Source organism: Trachypithecus francoisi, unplaced genomic scaffold, assembly GCF_009764315.1.
Source record: "Trachypithecus francoisi isolate TF-2019V2 unplaced genomic scaffold, Tfra_2.0 Lachesis_group0, whole genome shotgun sequence".
Taxonomy (NCBI): domain Eukaryota; kingdom Metazoa; phylum Chordata; class Mammalia; order Primates; family Cercopithecidae; genus Trachypithecus; species Trachypithecus francoisi.
The window spans coordinates 167,953,827-167,978,022 of record NW_022681453.1 but is presented as its reverse complement, the minus strand read 5'-3'; the positions used below and the strand labels follow the sequence as shown (position 1 = coordinate 167,978,022).

The window sequence follows — 24,196 nt, the reverse complement described above, 5'->3', positions numbered from 1 at the left end:
CATATGAACTTTAAAGCCGTTTTTTTTCCAATTCTGTGAAGAAAGTCATTGGTAGCTTGATGGGGATGGCATTGAATCTATAAATCACCTTGGGCAGTATGGCCATTTTCACGATATTGATTCTTCCTATCCATGAGCATGGTATGTTCTTCCATTTGTTTGTGTCCTCTTTGATTTCACTGAGCAGTGGTTTGTAGTTCTCCTTGAAGAGGTCCTTTACATCCCTTGTAAGCTGGATTCCTAGGTATTTTATTCTCTTTGAAGCAATTGTGAATGGAAGTTCATTCCTGATTTGGCTCTCTGCTTGTCTGTTACTGGTGTATAAGAATGCTTGGGATTTTTGCACATTAATTTTGTATCCTGAGACTTTGCTGAAGTTGCTTATCAGCTTAAGGAGATTTTGGGCTGAGACGATGGGGTTTTCTAAATATACAATCATGTCATCTGCAAACAGGGACAATTTGACTTCTTCTTTTCCTAACTGGATACCCTTGATTTCTTTCTCTTGCCTGATTGCCCTAGCCAGAACTTCCAACACTATGTTGAATAGGAGTGGTGAGAGAGGGCATCCCTGTCTTGTGCCAGTTTTCAAAGGGAATTTTTCCAGTTTTTGCCCATTCAGTATGATATTAGCTGTGGGTTTGTCATAAATAGCTCTTATTATTTTGAGGTACGTTCCATAATACCAAATTTATTGAGCGTTTTTAGCATAAAGGGCTGTTGAATTTTGTCAAAAGCCTTTTCTGCATCTATTGAGATAATTATGTGGTTCTTGTCTTTGGTTCTGTTTATATGCTGGATTACGTTTATTGATTTGCGAATGTTGAACCAGCCTTGCATCCCAGGGATGAAGCCCACTTGATCATGGTGGATAAGCTTTTTGATGTGCTGCTGAATCCGGTTTGCCAGTATTTTATTGAGGATTTTTGCATCGATGTTCATCAGGGATATTGGTCTAAAATTCTCTTTTTTTGTTGTGTCTCTGCCAGGCTTTGGTATCAGGATGATGTTGGCCTCATAAAAAGAGTTAGGGAGGATTCCCTCTTTTTCTATTGATTGAAATAGTTTCAGAAGGAATGGTACCAGCTCCTCCTTGTACCTCTGGTAGAATTCAGCTGTGAATCCATCTGGTCCTGGACTTTTTTTGGTGGGTAGGCTATTAATTGTTGCCTCAATTTCAGAGCCTGCTATTGGTCTATTCAGGGATTCAACTTCTTCCTGGTTTAGTCTTGGGAGAGTGTAAGTGTCCAGGAAATTATCCATTTCTTCTAGATTTTCTAGTTGATTTGCATAGAGGCATTTATAGTATTCTCTGATGGTTGTTTGTATTTCTGTGGGGTCGGTGGTGATATCCCCTTTATCATTTTTTATTGCGTCTATTTGATTCTTCTCTCTTTTCTTCTTTATTAGTCTAGCTAGCGGTCTGTCAATTTTGTTTATCTTTTCAAAAAACCAACTCCTGGATTCATTGATTTTTTGGAGGGTTTTTTGTGTCTCTATCTCCTTCAGTTCTGCTCTGATCTTAGTTATTTCTTGCCTTCTGCTAGCTTTTGAATGTGTTTGCTCTTGCTCTCTAGTTCTTTTAATTGTGATGTTAGAGTGTCAATTTTAGATCTCTCCTGCTTTCTCTTGTGGGCATTTAGTGCTATAAATTTCCCTCTACACTGCTTTAAATGTGTCCCAGAGATTCTGGTATGTTGTATCTTTGTTCTCATTGGTTTCAAAGAACATCTTTATTTCTGCTTTCATTTCGTTATGTACCCAGTAGTCATTCAGGAGCAGGTTGTTCAGTTTCCATGTAGTTGAGCGGTTTTGATTGAGTTTCTTAGTCCTGAGTTCTAGTTTGATTGCACTGTGGTCTGAGAGACAGTTTGTTATAATTTCAGTTCTTGTACATTTGCTGAGGAGTGCTTTACTTCCAATTATGTGGTCAATTTTGAATAAGTGCGATGTGGTGCTGAGAAGAATGTATATTCTGTTGATTTGGGGTGGAGAGTTCTATAGATGTCTATTAGGTCCGCTTGGTGCAGAGATGAGTTCAATTCCTGGATATCCTTGTTAACTTTCTGTCTCGTTGATCTGTCTAATGTTGACAGTGGAGTGTTGAAGTCTCCCATTATTATTGTATGGGAGTCTAAGTCTCTTTGTAGGTCTCTAAGGACTTGCTTTATGAATCTGGGTGCTCCTGTATTGGGTGCATATATATTTAGGAGAGTTAGCTCTTCCTGTTGAATTGATCCCTTTACCATTATGTAATGGCCTTCTTTGTCTCTTTTGATCTTTGATGGTTTAAAGTCTGTTTTATCAGAGACTAGGATTGCAACCCCTGCTTTTTTTTGTTCTCCATTTGCTTGGTAGATCTTCCTCCATCCCTTTATTTTGAGCCTATGTATGTCTCTGCATGTGAGATGGGTCTCCTGAATACAGCAGACTGATGGGTCTTGACTCTTGATCCAGTTTGCCAGTCTGTGTCTTTTAATTGGAGCATTTAGTCCATTGACATTTAAGGTTAATATTGTTATGTGTGAACTTGATCCTGTCATTATGATATTAACTGGTTATTTTGCTCGTTAGTTGATGCAGTTTCTTCCTAGCCTCGATGGTCTTTACATTTTGGCATGTTTTTGCAATGGCTGGTACCGGTTGTTCCTTTCCATGTTTAGGGCTTCCTTCAGGGTCTCTTGTAAGGCAGGCCTGGTGGTGACAAAATCTCTAAGCATTTGCTTATCTGTAAAGGATTTTATTTCTCCTTCACTGATGAAGCTTAGTTTGGCTGGATATGAAATTCTGGGTTGAAAATTCTTTTCTTTAAGAACGTTGAATATTGGCCCCCACTCTCTTCTGGCTTGTAGAGTTTCTGCCAAGAGGTCTGCTGTTATTCTGATGGGCTTCCCTTTGTGGGTAACCCGACCTTTCTCTCTGGCTGCCCTTAAGATTTTTTCCTTCATTTCAACTTTGGTGAATCTGGCAATTATGTGTCTTGGAGTTGCTCTTCTGGAGGAGTATCTTTGTGGCGTTCTCTGTATTTCCTGAATTTGAATGTTGGCCTGCCCTACTAGGTTGGGGAAGTTCTCCTGGATGATATCCTGAAGAGTGTTTTCCAACTTGGTTCCATTATCCCCCTCACTTTCAGGCACCCCAATCAGACGTAGATTTGGTCTTTTTACATAATCCCATACTTCTTGCAGGCTTTGTTCATTTCTTTTTCTTCTTTTTTCTTTTGGTTTCTCTTCTCGCTTCATTTCATTCATTTGATCCTCAATCGCTGATACGAGTCGGTTACCGAAGCTTGTGCATTTGTCACGTATTTCTCGTGTCATGGTTTTCATCTCTGTCATTTCGTTTATGATCTTCTCTGCATTAATTAGTCTAGCTGTCAATTCTTCCACTTTTTTTTCAAGATTTTTAGTTTCTTTGCGCTGGGTACGTAATTCCTCCCTTAGCTCTGAGAGGTTTGATGGACTGAAGCCTTCTTCTCTCATCTCGTCAAAGTCATTCTCTGACCAGCTTTGATCCGTTGCTGGCGATGGGCTGCGCTCCTTTGCAGGGGGAGATGCGCTCTTATTTTTTGAATTTCCAGCTTTTCTGCCCTGCTTCTTCCCCATCTTTGTGGTTTTATCTGTCTCTGGACTTTGATGATGGTGACGTACTGATGGGGTTTTGGTATAGGTGTCCTTCCTGTTTGATAGTTTTCCGTCTGACAGTCAGAAGGACTGTCTGTTGGTCTGTTAGAGATTGCTTGAGGTCCACTCCAGACCCTGTTTGCCTGGGTATCAGCAGCAGAGGTTGCCGAAGATAGAATATTGCTGAACAGCGAGTGTACCTGTCTGATTCTTTCTTTGGAAGTTTCCTCTCAGGGGTGACGCCACCCTGTGAGGTGTGGGGTATCAGACTGCCCCTAGTGGGGGATGTCTCCCAGCTAGGCTACTCAGGGGTCAGGGACCCACCTGAGCAGGCAGTCTGTCCGTTCTCAGATCTCAACCTCCGCGTTAGGAGATCCACGGCTCTCCTCAAAGCTGTCAGACAGAGTCGTTCGGTCTGCAGCGGCCCCGCTCTTTCCCCTAATGGACTGCAGCTGTGCGCTGTCCGCAGCGGTAGAGTCTACAGAGACAGGCAGGCTTCCTTGAGCTGCTGTGAGCTCCACCCAGTTCGAGCTTCCCAGCAGCTTTGTTTACCTACTTAAGCCTCAGCAATGGCGGCGCCCCCTCCCCCAGCCTCGCTGCTGCCTTGCGGATAGATCGCAGCAGACGGCTGTGTTAGCAGTGAGGGAGGCTCCGTGGGCGTGGGACCCTCCCGGCCAGGTGTGGGATATATTCTCCTGGTGTGCCTGTTTCCTTAAAGCGCAGTATTGGGGTGGGAGTTACCCGATTTTCCAGGTGGTGTGTGTCTCAGTTCCCCTGGCTAGGAAAAGGGATTTCCTTCCCCCTTGCGCTTCCAGGTGAGGCGATGCCTCGCCCTGCTTCAGCTCACGCTGGTCAGGCTGCAGCAGCTGACCCGCACCGATTGTCCGGCACTCCCTAGAGAGATGACCCCAGTACCTCAGTTGAAAATGCAGAAATCACCGGTCTTCTGTGTCGCTCGCGCTGGGAGTTGGAGACTGGAGCTGTTCCTATTCGGCCATCTTGCTCCGCCCCGTTCCTATACACTTTTATTAACCTCCTCCATAAGGTTGGTGTTCTAGGAATTTAAAACTTTACATCATTATTTTTTATTTTCATTTTTATATTTCTAATGTTTTTGAGTATATTTTTATGTGCTTGTTGTCTTTTGTGTTTCTTCATCTATACAGTGCCTGTACATGTATTTTGCCAATATTTCTAATAGTAATACTTTTTACTTTTTGACCAAACCCTTATGGGTTTAGACATTATGGATATATTCTTCCATTGTGTCCTCTATTAATTTTATGCATACTACTAGTATGAAACTTTTGCATTCAATTATGTCTATTTATATTTGTGTTAACATCATATATAGGACTACTCTGAAACTTTTGCAATGAATTATCATTATATAGGTACAGTGGTCCCTTAGTATTTGAGAGACTGGTTCCAGGATGTCCTGCAGATACTAAAATCCTCAGATGCTCTAAGCCCTGATATAAAATGGCATAGTATTTGCATATAACCTATGCATATCCTCCTGTATACTCTAAATCATCTCTAGATTACGTGTAATACCTAATACAATGTAAATTCTATGTAAATAGTTGTTATACTGTATTGTTTAGGTACTTATGGTAAGAAAAAAAGTGTGTATATATTTAGTACAGACACCAGTTTTGGATGATTTTGATTGGTGATTGGTTGAATCCCACACATCTACAACCATCTGATCTTTGACAAACCTGACAAAAACAAGAAATGGGAAAAGGATTCCCTGTTTATTAAATGGTGCGGGGAAAACTGGCTAGCCATATGTAGAAAGCTGAAACTGGATCCCTTCCTTACATTTTATACAAAAATTAATTCAAGATGGGTTAAATACTTAAATGTTAGACCTAAAGCCATAAAAACCCTAGAAGAAAACCTAGGCAATATCATTCAGGACATAGGCATGGACGCATGGACAAAGACTTCATGACTAATACACCAAAAGCAATTACAACAAAAGCCAACATAGACAAATGGGATCTAATTGAACTAAAGAGCTTCTGCACAGCAAAAGAAACTACCATCAGAGTGAACAGGCACCCTACAGAATGGGAGAAAATTTTTGCAATCTACCCTTCTGACATAGGGCTAATATCCAGCGTCTACAAAGAACTTAAACAAATTTACAAGAAAAAAACAACCCCATCAAAAAGTGGGCAAAGGACATGAATAAACACTTCTCAAAAGAAGACATTTATGCAGCCAACAGACACAGGAAGAAATGCTCATCATCACTGGTCATCAGAGAAACGCAAATCAAAACCACAATGAGAAACCATCTCACACCAGTTAGAATGGCAATCATTAAAAAGTCAGGAAACAACAGATGTTGGAGAGGATGTGGAGAAACAGGAATACTTTTACACTGTTGGTAGGAGTATAAACTAGTTCAATCATTGTGGAAGACAGTGGCGATTCCTCAAGGATCTAGAACTAGAAATACCATTTGACCCAGCAATCCCATTACTAGGTACATACCCAAAGGATTACAAATCATGCTACTATAAAGACACATGCACACGTATGCTTATTGCGGCACTATTCACAATAGTAAAGACTTGGAACCAACCCAAATGTCCATCAATGATAGACTGGATTAAGAAAATGTGGCACATATACACCATGGAATACTATGCAGCCATAAAAGAGGATGAGTTAATCACTTAAATTTCCACAAAGGCTTTAACCATAGAAAATCCTGTGTGACTGGATATTTTTGGTTTTGTCTGTGAAAATCAAGGAAAGGTTGATTTTCATTTGGTTCTACATTTATTCTGACACCAGAGTAGGGAACAGGGGTCCATAAGGTAATCATTAGGATACAAGTTCCCCTGAAAGTCACAGTATGCTTGGGGAGGGCACAAGACTGTTCCGCCAGGTACAAAGTTATAGAAAGAGAAGTCCAAACTTAATCTAGCCCTTAGATGGCATGGTATCCCCTAGACTCTCAGTTATATATAATAGAAGTTTTGAGAGATAAAACATCAGGAAGTATAAAACAATGAAGGTCCCATCTGCCTTTAAAATGTAACTCATATGGAGTCCCCTTTGAAAAGAAGTAATACTTTTGGTTCCAGTCATAATGAAGTAACTTATATTGAACTAACCCAATCAAAAGTAATGATCAAACTGGACAAAATTAATAAAATAATTGTGCATTAGTCTGTTCTCGTGCCACTAATAAAAACATACCTGAGACTGGGTAATTTATAAAGGAATGAGGTTTAATTAAGTAAGGTCTCAGGAAACTTACAATCATGGCAGAAGGGGAAGCAAACACGTCGTTCTTTACATGGCAGCAGGAAGAAGAAGAATGAGTGTCCCGTGAAAGGGGAAGCCCCTTATGAAACCATCAGCTCTTACGAGAATTAACTCACTATCACAAGAACAGGATGGGGGAAACTACCCCCATGATTCAATTGTCTCCACCTGGTTCCTCCCATAATATGTGGGGATTATAGGGACTACAATTCAAGATGAGATACACAGTCAACCCATATCACACTGCTTGAAGGAATTTGAGAGGAATCAACTCGGATAAGACTTAAAGGACTGTGATCCCTAAGAAAAGAGAACTGCACCAATGAGAGCATCACATTTGGCTAGGTATTTTTCTACAGGCATTTGCTATTTCATTGTAAAGTGGAATAGAAGAGATGGAAAGGAATATCCTTAGCAACTAAGGAGACAGAGAAGTTCAGGTAAACCAAAGCATAAAGGATTTGAGGAATATAATACCAGAGAGAAGTAAACTGCATTGATGTTCCCTTTAAGGCATTAGTCAACTCCTAACTTGAATAGCAAGAGGTAGTACTCTAAGAAACAGATTAAAAATAGCACGTAGAAGGCTAAATTGCAGGATAGAGATTTCAGCAGTCATGTGGTGTTGGGGAGATGGAGGCTGGAGCTCAAGCTCTGCTAAATAGGAAGAGCCTTGGTAAACATACTATGGTTTGAACTGAGACTCCAGAAAAGCTGTTTTAGGAGTAAAGGCTAGACCTGAGGATTGAGGGCAAAATTGAAATTTGCCAGGTTAACAAAGCCTAAAATAAACTATGGGCAGTGCAAGTTGGTTTGCTGATACTCTATCTGCCTGTGAAAAGAAAACCTTATTTTGAGGAAAATGACATGAACAATCTTTAGTAATCAACATCTATAGTTAAACAAAATTCTGATACCTGCTTTTCCTTTTTTAGAAAGAGAACTAAATGACCAAAGAAGAACAAATGACTGAGAGAGAGAGACAGAAAAAGAGAAAAATAACAGACAATGGAAGTAATTCCACAGATAATTCAGGTATACAGGGATTTTTAAATTACTATAATTAATGTTCTAGAAAACAGAAAAAGAATCATGAAAATTTTATCTAAGATAAAAATTCCTTTTCCACATACAGAAGAATAAAATTAGATCTTTATGTTACACCATACACAAACATAAATTCAAAATGAATAAAGACTTAAATTTAAGAACTGAAATTACGTAACTCTAAAAGAAAGCATAGGGGAAAGCTCCATGACATTGGTCTGGACAATGATGTTTTTGGATATGACTCCAAAGCACAGGCAACAAAAACAAAAACAGACAAATTGAATTATATCCAATTAAAAAGCTCTGCACAGAAAAGGAAACAATCAACAGAATCAAGAGACAATCTACAGAATAGGAGAAAATATTTGCAAATCATATATCTGATAAGGAGCTCATATGCAAAATACATAAGAAACTCAACAACTCAAAAACTCAAACAACTGAATAACAACAACAAAAAAAACACCTGATTTTTAAAATAGACAAATGACCAGAATGAACTTTTCTCAGAAAAAGACACGCAAAAGGCCAACAGTTATATGAAAATATGCTCAATATTGCTAACCATTAGGAAAACACAAATTAAAACCACACCTCTTAGAAGGGCTATTTAAAAAAAAACCAAAGATAAATTTTGGCAAGGATGTGAAGAAAAAGGAACCTTTGCACACTGTTGGTGCAAATGTAAATCAGTATAGCCACTATGGAAAACAGCAGGGAAGTTCTTTTAAAAAATTAAAAATAAAAGTACCATATGATCTGGAAGTCCTAATACTGGGTATATATCCAAAGGAATGAAATCAGTATCTTAAAGAGATATATGCACTCCCATTTTCATTGCAGCATTATTCATAACAGCCAAAATACAGAATTAACCTAAGTGTCCAACAACAGAAAAATGAATAAAGAAAATGTGGTATATATACACAATGGAATACTATTCAGCCTTAAAAAAGAAGCAAATCCTGTCATTTGCAGCAACATGGAAGAAACTGGAGGTCATTATGCTTAGTGAAATAAGCCAGGTATAGAAAGACAAATACTACATGATCTCAGTTATATACTGAATCTAAAATACCTTGAACTCAAAGAAGCAGAGAGTACAATGAGGGTTACCAGGAGCTGGGGCTGGAGATCCAGGAGCGATTAGAAAGATGTGGCTTAAAGGACACAGAGTTCAAGTTAGGAGAAATAAGTTCAAGAGATCTGTTGTACAACATGGTGACTCTAGACAACAATGATGTATTATACACTTGAAAATTGCTAAGGGAGGAGATTTCAAGTGTTCTCACCACAAATAAATGATAAACATGTGAGGAAATGCATACATTAATTAGTGTGATTTAGCCATTCCAAAATCTATACATATTTCAAAACATCATTTTATATGCCACAATTTTTTTAAAAGATAAGGATCCTTAATAAGTCAAATGAAATAAAATAGAGATTGAGATCCAATATTTCCCACTTTCTATGCTGAGGAATATTAGCGATTTTTCTCTCTTTGCTAACTTCTTCTTCTTTTTTATTACTTCCACCCCCTAACTCACCCTCAATTTTCAAAACAGTTGTGATTTTATGCTGTCATGGAGAGGACAGAAGACAACTGTAGTTTTAAAATTCAATCTACTGATTTTTTTTTAAAAGACATGAACATGATTTCAAGAAGAGGCAACATATTTAACAGAAACAATACATGTTTTAAACTCTGACACCTATGTTGAAACTCTGACCCAGCCACCTGCAAGTTTGTGTGAACTTACACATGACTTAACCATTCTGAATTTGTTTTCTTTTCCATAAAAACAGATCAAGACTTACCTTAAAGATTTGTCTTAAGCAATAAATGAGATGCTTTACATAGGTAGGGTGCTTAACACATAAAACGTAGCCAGTAAATGTTGGTACCTCCTCTGTTGTTTGCTATCAACAATGGAGAGAAGCATATATGCAAAACTGGTAATCTTGAACCTCAGAATGGGATATTATCTACGTATTTACTGTCATTAGATAGCCCCAACCAAGATAAAATAATACACAATTTAAGTTTTCTTTCTACCTTTCACAGCAGAGAATATTAATGATTGACATGAGTATCTGCACAGTATGGGTTGGTCAAAACAATAGCTTCTTAGGTACACAGGAAAAAAATCCAGAGTTACAAATATCCGGGACAAAGCTCAAGACAGCACATAAAGGCTTGTTGTTACACAATGCTATACATGCCTTGGCTTGCCTTTCAACAATCATTCCTATTAAATCATGTATCTCTCTGAGACATCTAATGAAGTCATGTTCACGATCGGCTTAATCACAGGATGCAGTATAGTACATATTTTGACAGGAAAGCTGTTTGTCTAATATGAAACTTGCAGCAAATATATAATTGCACAAAATGTTGATTATGCTTTCAGTGGGACAATCCTTGGCTTGAATCCTTTTATGCATATTTGTTCACTTTAAGATAGACTGTTTTGTGTACCATTAAATAAAAGATTATTTTTAAGCAAAATCTATGTCTAGCAATTGGAGTAGTGAACAATTACAAACACAGCAAACTGAATCATATACTTCATCTGGAAATCTTTAAATTCTGGAGAAATCACACATCTCTACCTAATGTTATATATAATTGAAATCAATTGTAGTTATAAGCATATGAAAATAACCAAGAAAGAAACTGAGTTGAGAAGTCATTCATGAAAAATATTTTCCTAGATGTTAATAACAGACTCTAGCTTTGGCTTCTAGCTAATTATTTAACTGCTTAACTGGTGGCTGAATACTCATATCTTAGATATTCAGAGAGTTTTTAAGGTGAGGTCGTGACATCTGCCTTTGCTGTTATAAATGATCTCCAGGCCCAATGTTATTAGGTTTCAGCACTAATTAGAAATGAGACTTACATCACTCTCATGACCTTCTCGAAGGTTGTATGTGAGGTCATGCTGAATGTCTTCCACGAATTTGTGAGCATATTCAGGGTAAAGGTCTAGCACTTCAAAGAGTCCTTTGAGGATGATGCACTGGAGATCACAGTAGGTTAAAGCCTTTACATCTGCATTGGTCTTGATCACTTGGTCCTTAATTGATAGATTTGCTCCAATTAAATCCCCTTTCCCTAGAAAGAGAGAGAGATCACTTTCAGAAAAAGCAAGCTCAGGACTGATAACCTCATTTGACTCACAGCCTTCATTTTTCAGTGAGATTACACTGAAAAGAGAAAAACGTTTACCTTGGGTCAGGGCTTTTCAACTTTGGCATACAATAGCATCATACCTGGGCTTTAGCTTTTATTTGTTTTATGGCCATTATGCTCCATTTCATAAAGAACCAACAACTAACAAATTTTAACTAACAACAACAAGCAGCAAGCAAGCTGTATCGTTGGAATGTTATTAGGACAAATGGCCTCTACTTCCCATTCAATAATTTTTTTTAACTTTTAAATTTTTTATTGCACCCAGCGTTGTTTAAAATTTTTATTTTTTATTGTGCCCAGCATTTGTGGAAGCCAAGTCCCTGGTATGTAGCAGGCTTCAATACAAGTCTGTTTTATCAGATTTGACAGTAAAAGGAAACATGTCAAATTGACTATGAATACCTGAGTTTTTAATAAATATGCACGTCGAACAAAAAATAGTTTTAAAATTATTATATTAAAACTAGGTATTATCTTCAAGTTAACACTGGACTTAAACCTTGAAATTTAGCCTATTTTGGTAGAAGAAAAAATAGACTAAAATCTATATTTATAGACACTAGGAATAATACATAGCCACATGGTATGGAAGAATTTAAGTCTGATTTATTGTTGTCAATATTGCTAAACTTGGAAATTTTGTTTCTTGTGTATTTCATTAGAAATCTAACTTGCTGCTCAAAACTCAAAGTTGGGTACTGATGTAGGATGTAAATATAGCCAGGATGTTTTGAATACGGCAAATTTTTAAATTTTGTATATTTGAGGAGAATTTATCTTGATGCGGTGTCTTGCACAATAAACATTCACATTCTCTGTGAAGCAACTAGTGTCTGCAATAACTTCAGGGTCATCATACTTTCATACTTTGGGTTGCCATGGTATGGCTATTTCAGTCACAATGACACTAGCTATAAAAACAGCACCAACATCCTGCCAATCTTGGCATCCTAGAAAGAATTCCACTTTATTTATTCGTTCAATGAATATTTATGGGGAACTGACAACGTGTGCTGGACCTTGTATTGAGTCCTGGCAAGCAGGTACTGATGAATACTATGTTGGTATTCACCTCATTACCTAAAACTACCTCACTAATTTTACAGTCTTGTGGACTTCTTATTGTCTAGATTTAGGACCTTTAGTTAAGTTTTTAAGTAACTTTGGGTCTCAGTATCCTTATTTCTAAAAGATGAGAAAGATTTCCTTGTGGGCTCCATTTTTCAGCATTATACTATTGATCTTTGCTAATCAGTTACTCTTTCATTGAAACACATAAGGTGATAGGATGCATCTGCAAACCACCCAGGTTAGAGCTATAACTTACGTTTAGTTATAATTAGGCAGACTAATGTTCTGTTGAGAGTACATTTATTCATGCTCTGCCATTTTCTTTTAAAACAATGAAGAAATTGGTCGGGGAGACACTATTACCTGGACATGAAATCAAGGCATACAAGGCAAACGAATTCTAGCCCCATAACAAATTCCTGCCCCTACCCTTTCCAGGTATCAGATTAAGAAATGTCTGCATGTATTGACTGGACAAGAAAGTTGGTAGAATAAGTTTATGCTTGGACAGCTGTTGTTGTGAAGAAGAACATTAATTTTTTTCATTGGCAGAGTGAACATGTGCTAAATATCTACAGTTCAAGTATAATGTCATGTACTTGCTAAGTTTATCAAAGTAGTATTGATTGGAATTAGCCCTATAAAGCAATATTGCCATAGGGAAAGTAAAATACTCAATCTTTATTGAAATAATGTTAATCACAGAAAGTAAATATTAATCTTTTATTGTCTTTGTTTGAGTTTAGCCCCAGTACCATATACCAGTGTTTAGAATGGTCATGCAGCAATGTGCACTTTTGATGTATACATGGGAGAGGCAAAGATGTGAAAATGTTACCCATGTTAATCACATTTTATGGAGAAACTTGGGGCCAGGAGCAAAAGATAATGAATTAAATCTTTCAGCCATAAGTAGTTTTTAAAAAAATGTAACAAGAAATAGCCAAATGAATCATATTTGACTAGCGATGGAAGTTACACAGAAGCCACTAAATTTGTACTTATTGTGTTCTAGTGTCATAGATGATGCCTTCATATCCTATTCCTAAAACTGTTGATAGCTACCAATATTTAAAATACACCACAATTATAGAAAAATCCACATTATATCTGTTTAGAATGAAATAAGATTCTAAGGAAAAAGTCTAGATGCCCTCTTAAAAACAGGCTGAATCCTTAGGCAGGCTATAAAACATTTCGTGGTACTAAAGAAAAATCAATAAAAAATATTTTATGATTAAGGTTAAGTTTTTGAAGCAAATTAAGAATAACTGTTAATTCTAATTTAGAATAACAAGATGATAGGGTGACTGGCCTTTAACTTCACAAAGTTGAGAAGAGGCCAGGAAGAGTGTTAAATTCTCCCCTTAAGAAGGAACACACACACACACACACACACACACACACACACACAGGGAGCCTTGCTCTAATATCGAGTTACTCTAGTATTGAGCTTTACTCTAATATTGATAAAGAGATGACCACATTAATAGTAAACTCTGAGTTGCCATTCCATGACTTTCTATTAAGGAGAAAAACATAAGAGGATGAGAAAAGAACAGAGTCACAAATTTGAAAGACAAACCCTACCTTTACTCTAAGTGGTAAACAAGTCAACATGAAGCAGTGAAAAGCATATGGGTCTTGCATCATTCACTAGTGTCTATCTCTTCACCTTTAATCTTGGAAATAATCATACTGTCTTAGTCTATACAGGTTGCCATACTGTATACTGGACAGCTTATAAACAAAAAAATTATTTCTCATAGTTCTAGAAGCTGGTGTCTGGTAAGGGCTCACTTTGTGATTCACAGATGGCACCTTTTCGTTGTGTCCACATGTGGGAGAAAAGGCAGGGTAGCTCTCCTGAGCCTCCATTATAAAGACACTAATCCCATTCACGAGGGCTGTGCCCTCATCACCTATTCACCTCTTCAAGGCCCCACCCCTAATACCATCATATTGGGGATTAGGTTTTGACATATCAATTTTCGGGGGAGGCAGACATTCAGATCATAACCCACAAATAATAAGGTTGCAAGATTTAAATTCAATAATGGGCATAAACACCCAGATCATATGAGGGATTCAATACATATTAGTTTTCTTTTTCTCTTCCAAAATATAATCTATTTTAAAGCTTACTAGCCAGCATCCATTGATAGAAGGCCTACAATGATTATATAGAATAATGTCTTTTTTTAAATTTGCATAAATTTAAGGAATACAAGTGCAGTTTTGTTACATAGATGTATTGCCTAGTGGTGAAGTCTGGACTTTGAGTGTAACCATCACTTGAATGGTGTACCCTGTATCCATTAATTTATTTTCATCCCTCACCCCCCTCCCCCAGTCTTCCACTTTTTCTAGTCTCCAGTGTCTATTATTCCACACTCTACGTCCATCTGTACACTTTATTTACCTCCCAATTATAAGTGAGAACATGTAATATTTGACTTTCTTTTTCTGAGTTATTTTACTTAAGATAATGGTATCCAGTTCAATCCACATTGCTGCAAACTACATGATTTCATTCTTCTTTATGGCTGAATAGTATTCCATTGCATATATGTACCATATTTTTAATCCATTCATCCATTGATGAACACTTAGGTTGATTCCATATTGTTGCTATCATAAATAGTGCTGTGGTAAACAAATGAGTGCAGGTTTTTTTTTTTTTAATTAGAAAAATAGATATTGTTTAGACACAGAAGGAATGTTGAATACAGAATCCAATGTCTTAGGTTAGCCTTGACTTTAGAAAAATCAGAGAAAATACCTTCGCCATCTGTCTTTCTGTGTTGTAAAGGCTTAAATGAGACCTTGTGTGTGAACACACTTTGCAAGTAGTTGTTTACAAATATAAGGTTCTTAAAAATTAAAAACAAAAAGGTACTGAATTTACTCCCCTTTTATTAGCACAAACTCTAAATATTTGTGTTTTATATTGGTGTTTGAAATATATCCTGAATTCACCTGCCTCTCACCATCATTACTACCACCTTGGCTGGTCTCAGACCCCATCATATCCTTCACTTCAGTTTAATTTTCATGTAGGCAAGGATTTTGACCATTTTCTTTTTTGCTGCATTATCAGTGTTTAGACCGATACTGGATTCATTCATAGGCCCTCAATAAACATTAGGTGAATAAACAAACAAAAATTACAGGTTTTTTTTTTTTTTTTTTGAGACACTGTCTCTCTCTCTCTGCACTTAGGTTGGAGGCAGTGGCGCTATCTTGGCTTACTGCACCCTCCACCTCTCAGACTCAAGCGATCCTCCCATCTCAGCCTCCCAGGTAGCTGAAACTACAGGATCCTGCCACCATGGCCAGGTAATTATTTGTACTTTTAGTAGAGACAGGGTCTGTCCATGTTTCCCAGGCTGGTTTTGAACTCATGGGCTCAAGCAATGCACCTGCCTCGTCTCCAAAAGTGCTAGGATTACAGGCATGAGTCACCGTGCCCAGCCCAGAGTGACCTTTAAAATAGCCCCACATAAAATTGTAAACAGGATTTTGTATACATTAACTCTGCATGCCGTTTTTGTCAACTGCCCTTTGTATTTCAATGAAGACCAATTACGTATTAATATTGAGAGTCAGCTCCGTGGCACAAAATTTTCACAACATATCTTGTAAGTTTTCTTTAAGGAAGTAAAAAGAGCCTATAGTTACCTTGACAGTATTAGGTTAATGATGGCTATGAGAGCTTATTCTTGAAACACAGTCACCTTTGCTCTATTTCTAGCACAGACACAATTTAGTTTTTGTGTTCTCTGAATTAATTTTCCACAAAAATAAATGCCCTCTTAAAACGGAGAAGCTATTTCACCAGAAGGGAGTATCCATCATGATTAATAATTTGGCTTTAGGAATAAAAAATAACTGAGCTTATTTTCTTACTAGGTGATCTGGGCTTGTTAACTCAAGAACTAGTTATTCATGTCTAAAATGGAGATCATATTTATACTACTTTTTTTTTTTTAACAAGAATTAAATAATATGTTGGATATAACACTTAGGCAAACTAAACTCATATGAAGAATACTCCTGAGTTCACGTCTTCATCTATTCTTTTCCTACTCTCAATAGCAGTTTTTCCCCATTTCATCTTCTTAATTTATGCTCCAGAGTCAAACTTCATACAAGTTTTTCAATTTGGACCTACCAAGAATAGCCAGCACCATGCTGTCTTTAAGAACTTCCATGGAGCCCGAGCATACAAAGTAGATGGCCTGCAAAGCATCCCCTTGACGCAGCAGATACTCCCCCGGAGCACAGAAAGAGGTTTTGATGTGTAGAGACAGAGACCTGAGGCAGCCCCGGCTGGCACATTCAAAAAGGGACAACTGTAAGATCTCCTTGTTCAAGTGCATAGTGATGTCAGAACGCAGTTCATCTGGAAAGTCTTTCAAAAGCTGTCAGAGAAGATGAAGGAGGAAATCAAATTGGGGTAAGTGTAGTCTAACTGATTTACTTTGCAAGACTGCAGGGATGCTCTTCCTACTGTCTCCTGCTGTTTGGCCATCCAGCATACAGAAGAGGAAATCTAAGTATGTATAATCCTGGAGAGATTTTTCAGTGACTGTGATTTCAATTATTTGCTACTAAATAATCAGCTGATAAGAAGTCTGGAGAAAGAGAACAAATTAAGAAAACTGCTCTAGCAGGAAAACATATAATGACTCATTGTGACTTGCTTCTCACAGAGTCCTAGTCAGGACATAAGATATGGAATTTGGATCCACTGGTGATTATACGAAGAGAGGAGAAACCAATTAATCACTACTAAAATGTTGGTTACAGGTTTGGTTGGTGAGTTGATGAAATGGTTGCTTGATTTATATAATATCTTTTTTTTTTTTTTTTTGAGATGGAGTCTCGCTCGTCACCCAGGCTGGAGTGCAGTGGTGTGATCTCGGCTCACTGCAAGCTCCACCTCCCGGTTTCACCCCACTCTCCTGCCTCAGCCTCCCGAGTAGCTGGGACTACAGGCGCCCGCCACCACGCCCAGCTAATTTTTTGTATTTTTAGTAGAGACTGAGTTTCACCGTGTTAGCCAGATGGTCTCCATCTCCTGACCTCATGATTCGCCCGCCTGGGCCTCCCAAAGTGCTGGGATTACAGGCGTGAGATATATATAATACCTTTTTTATAGTGGCAGTCTGGGGTGTTTCTGGAAGTATAAACATAACCCCTTTGATGGAATTTTTTAACTTTATTGATGTTAAACGGAAACAGAAACTTGATTCATATAATTATCCCAGATTACACCATTAAATTGTCGTAAGAATTGATTCCTTCGAAAAGAGATGATAAGAAGGAAAGTAAGTCCACCTGATTGAACAAGCAGCAAGTTAATATAAAACTTTGGTCAATCCAAATTGGCATTGTGAAAACACAAGCCAAAGCAAGCGAAAGAAGATGGATTGGGATTCATGAATAATTAAAAGAATAAAGGAATAAAGAAGTTAGTATGCTTTTCACTTCTGATACCTGCATTAGAGCATCTTGCTTTTACCTTAGAGTATGTGCTTTCTGCCTGAAAACAACATGAGAAATGAACATTACCTCATTTGAATCTATTCCATTGTTGACTGACCAGGTTGTTTGAAAATATTCGAGCATCCTCTGCTTGAGTTGTTGGGGCAGGTGATGGACACGGATGAAATCTTTCAGATCCTTAGTTCTAGTGTGATAGAGGGACCATCTGGAGTACATCCTCTGTATGATTGCTGTCACGTTTCCAAACACCAAGGCGTGCATCAAGGCTAGAAAGAACATCACAGTATACAATGGAAGAGAAATATGACAGTGGGGCCCACCACTTAAATCTAATTTACAGTCTATCCTGGATCAGAGCAGAATGTGCTTATATGGCCGTGTTGATACAGCTATTTTGGTACAAGCATTTTGGTATAGACACTGTATCACGGGGTACATCCTGAAGCAATCACTTTGATTCCATATGGCTTGATCAGAGTAAAAATATCTTTAAAAATACTCAATGATATGCAAAATAGGCCTCTTTGATTTACATTTAATCTGTTAGTTGCCATTCTGGTTATGATAAACTTTTATTTGAACTTGATTTACATCTATATTATTTTAATAGTTATGTATAGTTTAATAGTTACAATAAAATAGTTTTCATAGTTTGATAGAATAAGCTATAAAGTTATAGTTTAATAATTACTTTTATTATGGTAATGAATGAAATAAATTTTTGAAGTAAGTCTACTTTAGTTAGCCTTTGTGGGAACTTTAGTCTCACCCCCTCAAAAAGCCGTCATGTAAACTTCGCTTTAGAATATTAAATATGATAAATTTATATTAATGCAGATATGAAGGAAGTTGTAAAAAATGTAATTGAGGATTTCTTGAGCAGTGTGAAGCTCCAATACCCACTCCAACCCCAGCTCTGCAGTTACTTTAATTTTGAGGGAGATATCGGAAAATCTGAGACCATTCAAGAAACAAATGAATTCACAGAGAAAAAGACATATTCTGCATAGAGTCATTGTTGCCACCATGAGATGCACCAGCAGGGTGTATATATATATATATATATAATATATATATATGGCTCTTGTTTCAATGAGGTTTGTCAGCCAGATAGTATTTAACCTCCACTTACTTGCTAAGCCTGCCCTTTGAGCCTGTCTCAAACCTACCATCAAAGTGTAACGACATGAAAAATTTTGTTCACCAGAATTTGAGGGCATATGGATATTTAGGGTGGGTATTTCTTCTGGAGAACAGTAGAGTGAAAGGATGGACCTCATTTTCCAGGAATTACCCACTTTGGGAAGCAACTAGGTATCGTCAAGACATAGAAGGCATGACAGGATTTTGCACTCACTAGTCATTAGCAGAACGAAACTGAAATGGTTTCTAAACAGAAACCAGCAGATAATCCAAGAAGGCCTTGGACATACCTAGAACTGTGAAACTGAGAGAGATATGAGGGCCAAGCACATGCATATTTATGGAGAAGTCAACTCTAAGTAATATTCAGATTTTATCCCTGATCCTTATTCTGGGACAGGATTAGGAATGAGGCATGAAGCTTATTAGTTGGGTAAAATCATCTGTTTCAGTAATTTGGGGCTTAAGAAAAGACTAAACATTTAGCAGCTTGTCTATTAGGATCTATCAAAATGTACACGTATCAAAACCTCAGTGCCCAAGGAGCTATGTTGAAAATTTCTTAGCATCATAATGGATACATTAGTGCAAATATGTCAACATATTATTACTTTTATCTTCCTACATCAGGACCTCCCCAATTCAAATCTTGTGTCCCTACATTTATCAGAAATTACCAAACACTGGCATACTAACCTAATTCTAATCTCAAAGTGGAATTAAAATTCTTTACCAGGTAATACATAATTTCTCTATGGAATAATGGTCACTATGTCTATAAAATTACTCCCTTCATAACAAGACCTCAGTATTTTGGAAAAATTACTAGAATAGGGTTAAACTTAGGGTCTATATACAAGAAGCAATGTAATGTTGCAGAGAGAATATGAACTTCAGAATCAGACAGATCTGGATTTGAATACTGATTTTGCTACTTTTTAATTGTGTCAGCTTGGTAAGTTACATAACTCCTTTAAACAGATTCATGTTAAGTGGGCATAGTCATTATGTTAAATAGCCCTTACTCATAGAGCTATTTCAAGATTTAAAGACCTATGTATGTTTTAAAAAGTCCCTAGTCTATGTATGAAAAACAGTATTTGCTCAATTTATGTTAATTTTCCTTATGAAAGTGAAAAGTTTTATGAATTTTCAGCATGCTCAATGCAATTAAATTTGGGGAAAATGACTCAGATTTAAGGTTTTCCTGCAACCTCATAAATAGTAAAGAGTGGCTCTTAGTAGACATAACTTACTGATAAAAGAAATTCAAAACATACTCAATAAATGCTTGATACATGCAAGAATGTGTAAGTATGTATTATTCCTAAATATTCAAAAATAAGATGTGTCCCAACAGGTCAAAAGTATTCCATGAAAAATATATATCATGTAGCAACTAAATGTTGGATTTGTTCTTTGTAGATTCTAAATAGAGGTTCATTCTTCTGTATTGTTTTAGAAGCACAGCAGTTCTGATGCTTAAGTCTTTTATCTGGAAGATAAGAGCTCTACTTACAATAAACACTCAAAGAAAAGAACTGATTCTGCTCCAAGTCAAAGAAATTAAACATTGATTTCAGGCTCCCTTAATATACTTATGGGCTAAGTGTTTGGAAGCCCTACCATCTTTAACACTATGTAATCGTCTTTTCATGGAGATTAAATCGAGTACAGTGAACAATTCTGTTTCATTTATTTTAACACTGCTTTCCTTAATTATGTGTATGATTTTAACCTTGCTTTGCTTAATTATAATGTGTAAAGCACTTAAAGTAAGAGAAGTAATATGTTCAGATTATTTAACATCCTAGTTGTATTTTATTAGTAAAATGAATTACTGGATTAATTATAGCATTCATAAGTGTTATTGAAAAGTACTAGTCTATGTCTGAGTCATCACAATTTCAAAGTCTCATTTCAGCATAGATAACTATTTCTAATTTAAGTAGTTAACAAAATAAAATTCTGGTCCTCATAGCCTTTCATTTTCCAAAGTTATTATGACCATTCTGTCACTGGTTATCGTTTCACCCTGGCAAAGAGTGTGTGTAACTGTCAGGAGAAATCATTCCACCTGCTATGAAAGTTTGACTCAAGAACTTCTATATCCAGGTCAGTATGGAAATTATTACTTACTTTTCCTTTATTTCTAGCAAATTTGATGTATATAATTCTTGCGTGTTCGACCTGCTGAGTGTGTGGGCGTCTCTTTTTTTGTGTGTAGGAGTTTTGCATAAAATGCATTTTGTAAAATTTCATCTCAGTATCAGGTCCTGGAAGGAACTTCAACAATTGGCATCTAAGAAGAAAGTAAGTGGTTCTCAAATGAAAGAAGCGCTTCTGTAGAACTGCCTGGCCTTTTCTTTCTCTTTCTCTTTCCCTTTGTCTTTTCCTTTCCCTTTTCACTTCCCTTCTCCTTTTTCTTTCCCCTCCTCTTTCTTTTCCTGAATTTTGGACAACACTTATCTCCAGGAGTATAACATCATTGCTAATTACTTTAGCCAACTACTTTGCAGTGGCTTTGGAGGCTAAGTAGGGGGCGTTTTCTACTGATATAAAAGGAGGCCAGAGCTCAGGTTTCGGGTAATCTTAGCTGCCCTCCTTCTCTTTCCCACCTCCTCATTGCCCTGGAAATTTCCATTCTTGGTTATAAGTACACTGGCTTGTGGATGGCAGATGGCAGAGAGAATAGAGATGAGAAAAATTTCCTAAATGATGAATTTAAATGGCAGTGCAAAGACATCTTAAGAACAGCCTGAATTTGTGAACACAATAGCTCATCATATGGGTCCAATAAAACTATGTCAGGGTAGTGTGTGTGTATTCAGTTGCGGGGGGGACCCGAGGGAAGCCTTGATTACTTTGTGATAATAATGCTTCATTGAAACTGAATATGTTCTCAGTGATGAATGATCTTTGTTAGGAAGCTTTATCCAACCTCCAAGGCTGTGCTGATGACTCTATCAACTGGGGCAAACTCATTAGGTGACTATAGGCAGTCACTGTTTAGTGTAATAGAATTTTTAAAGACATTAGAAAATCTTTTCTGTATATTTTGTCTGGTTGCAAAAAATACGAATAGTTATACACACATATTTCAAAAAATAATTACATATGTATGGAAATTCTGGAAAACTGTCTTTTGATAATGAGACTATGTGTAATTTTATTTTTGTTTGTTTTCCAATTTTTTCTAAATGTGCATTAGAATAGAAAAAAATAGAAATAAAAAAGAGAGAACATCCTCTGCTTAAGTACCTATTTCCATTATTAAACTGTGAACTCCTTGAAAGAAAGTATCATATCTTAGTCATCTTTGTTTCCCCTGCATCTAGCACAGCTCTTGGCATAATTTAAGTATGCCATAAATATTTATGGAACTGAAATGTGCCTCTGGTAGTTTGATACTTTCTTTAAAAAGTTTTATAATTGTAAGCAAATGGTTTAGAAAATCTATGATAAATAGTCCAGCCCCAAACTCATCTCTTCATCCCCATCTCACTCGCCAAAATCAACCTTTTAAAATGATTTTTTTGGGGTATTTTTGCAGTTATCACCAAAATGTTGGACAATATAATTGTACTCCATTGCTTGACTCATTATTGTTAAGACAAACCCAAGAACAACCTGGTATGAAAGGCAAGAACTTAGCTCACTATTACCCCGCTTCTTAACTCACACTGTATATATTATTTTTAGCTCATCTATTAACATTTTACAAGGTAAAATTAAAATCAAAGATAGATATAGAACAAGTTACCCACTTGCTAAATGTGAAGCTCATTGAGATTTTTCAAAGTAAACATAACTATAGAATCACTACCTCCCACCACCCCAGATGAATAAACCAAATAATAGTATTCTGGAGGCTTCCCTGTATCCCCTTCACAATCACTAACCAATCCCTTCACCGAAGGTAACCACAGTTACCAATTATATTACAATTAATAAGCTTTGCCTATCTATGAATTTTCTCTAAACAAAATCATACAGTACTTTTTTCTCTCTGGCTTCTCTGCTGAGCATTGAGTTTGTAAGATTTGTCTACAAGGTTCCATGACATAGTAGTTCATTTACTTTTAGTATATAATGCGCTCTTGAATAGGTATTTCAAAATTTACTTATTTATTCTCCTATTAATGGACATTTCCAGTTTGAGATTCTTACAAAAAGGCTTTTATAGACATCTATGTATATATCCTGAAGTATACATGTATGCATTTCCACTGGTTATATATTCAGAAGTGGAACTGTTGAATCAGAGTAGAGGTATATTCAGATATGGTAGATGTTGACAAAGTTGTATCGACTGACATGCTCATCAACAGTGTAGGAGAGGTCAAGGTTTTCCATTATCCTCTCAAACAGTTAGGGTTGCGGTGTTTTTAAACATATCATTTTGGTGAACATAAAATGGTATCTAATTTTGGTTTTAATCTGCTTGTTTCTGATTAATGATGTTGAGCACTTTTTTATATGTTTGTCATCTACTCCGGTATTGGAAATCTACTTTTCAGGTTTTTTTTCAAGCTTTTGCCCATTTCAGGGAGTTGATTGATCTTTTTCTCATCGATTTAACAGTTCTTTATATACAGTAGATGAGAGTCCTTTGTCAGATAAACATTTGAAAATATCTTCTCCTATCCTGTAACTTCCCTCTTCACATTTATAATAAGGTCTTTTGATACAAAAGAAGTTCTGCAGTTCAATTTATCATTCTTTTCCTTTATGGCTAGGGCCTTTTGTGTCATGATTAGGAAATCTCTGCCAAATCAAAGGTCATAAAAATATTCTCCTGTATTATCTTTTAGAAGTTTTATTGTTTTCCCTCCTAAATTTAGATCAAAATCCACCTGGAATTAATTTTTATGTACAGTTTTAAGAGGGACCAAGGTTGTCTTCCGACAGGTAGATTTGACCCAACAACATTTACTGAAAGTTGCATCCATATCACAAATGAAGTGACAATATATGTGTGACAATATATGAGTTCAGAAACAGTTCTGAACTCTCTTCTACTTCATTGGCCTATTGGTCTATTATTGGACAAACACCATACACTCTTAATTACTGTAACTTTGACATACATTTTGATATCTGTAGCACACATCTTCCAATTTTGTTTCATGATAGCTTTGACTGGTTTTTGCTCTTTTCCACTGATTTTTAGAAACAAATTGTCAATTTTCAAACACACACACACACAAACACACATCTACTGGAATTTTTATTGGGATTGCATTGAATCTTTAGATTACTTTGAGTACAACTAGTATTTTCACAATGCTGAGTCCATTGTTAG

General features: G+C 36.7%; 1 protein-coding gene across 1 annotated transcript in view; it reads right to left on the bottom strand.

The window, feature by feature from the left end:
* KCNH8 (potassium voltage-gated channel subfamily H member 8) overlaps positions 1-24,196 on the bottom strand; it is a 403,401-nt gene that overhangs the window by 63,448 nt on the left and 315,757 nt on the right. The window contains exons 9-11 of the mRNA XM_033212772.1: positions 17,815-18,014; positions 16,412-16,661; positions 10,871-11,085 (exon numbers count right to left, since the gene is read on the bottom strand). Coding sequence (XP_033068663.1) covers positions 10,871-11,085; positions 16,412-16,661; positions 17,815-18,014 — 665 coding nt within the window. The remainder of the gene's footprint in view (positions 1-10,870; positions 11,086-16,411; positions 16,662-17,814; positions 18,015-24,196) is intronic.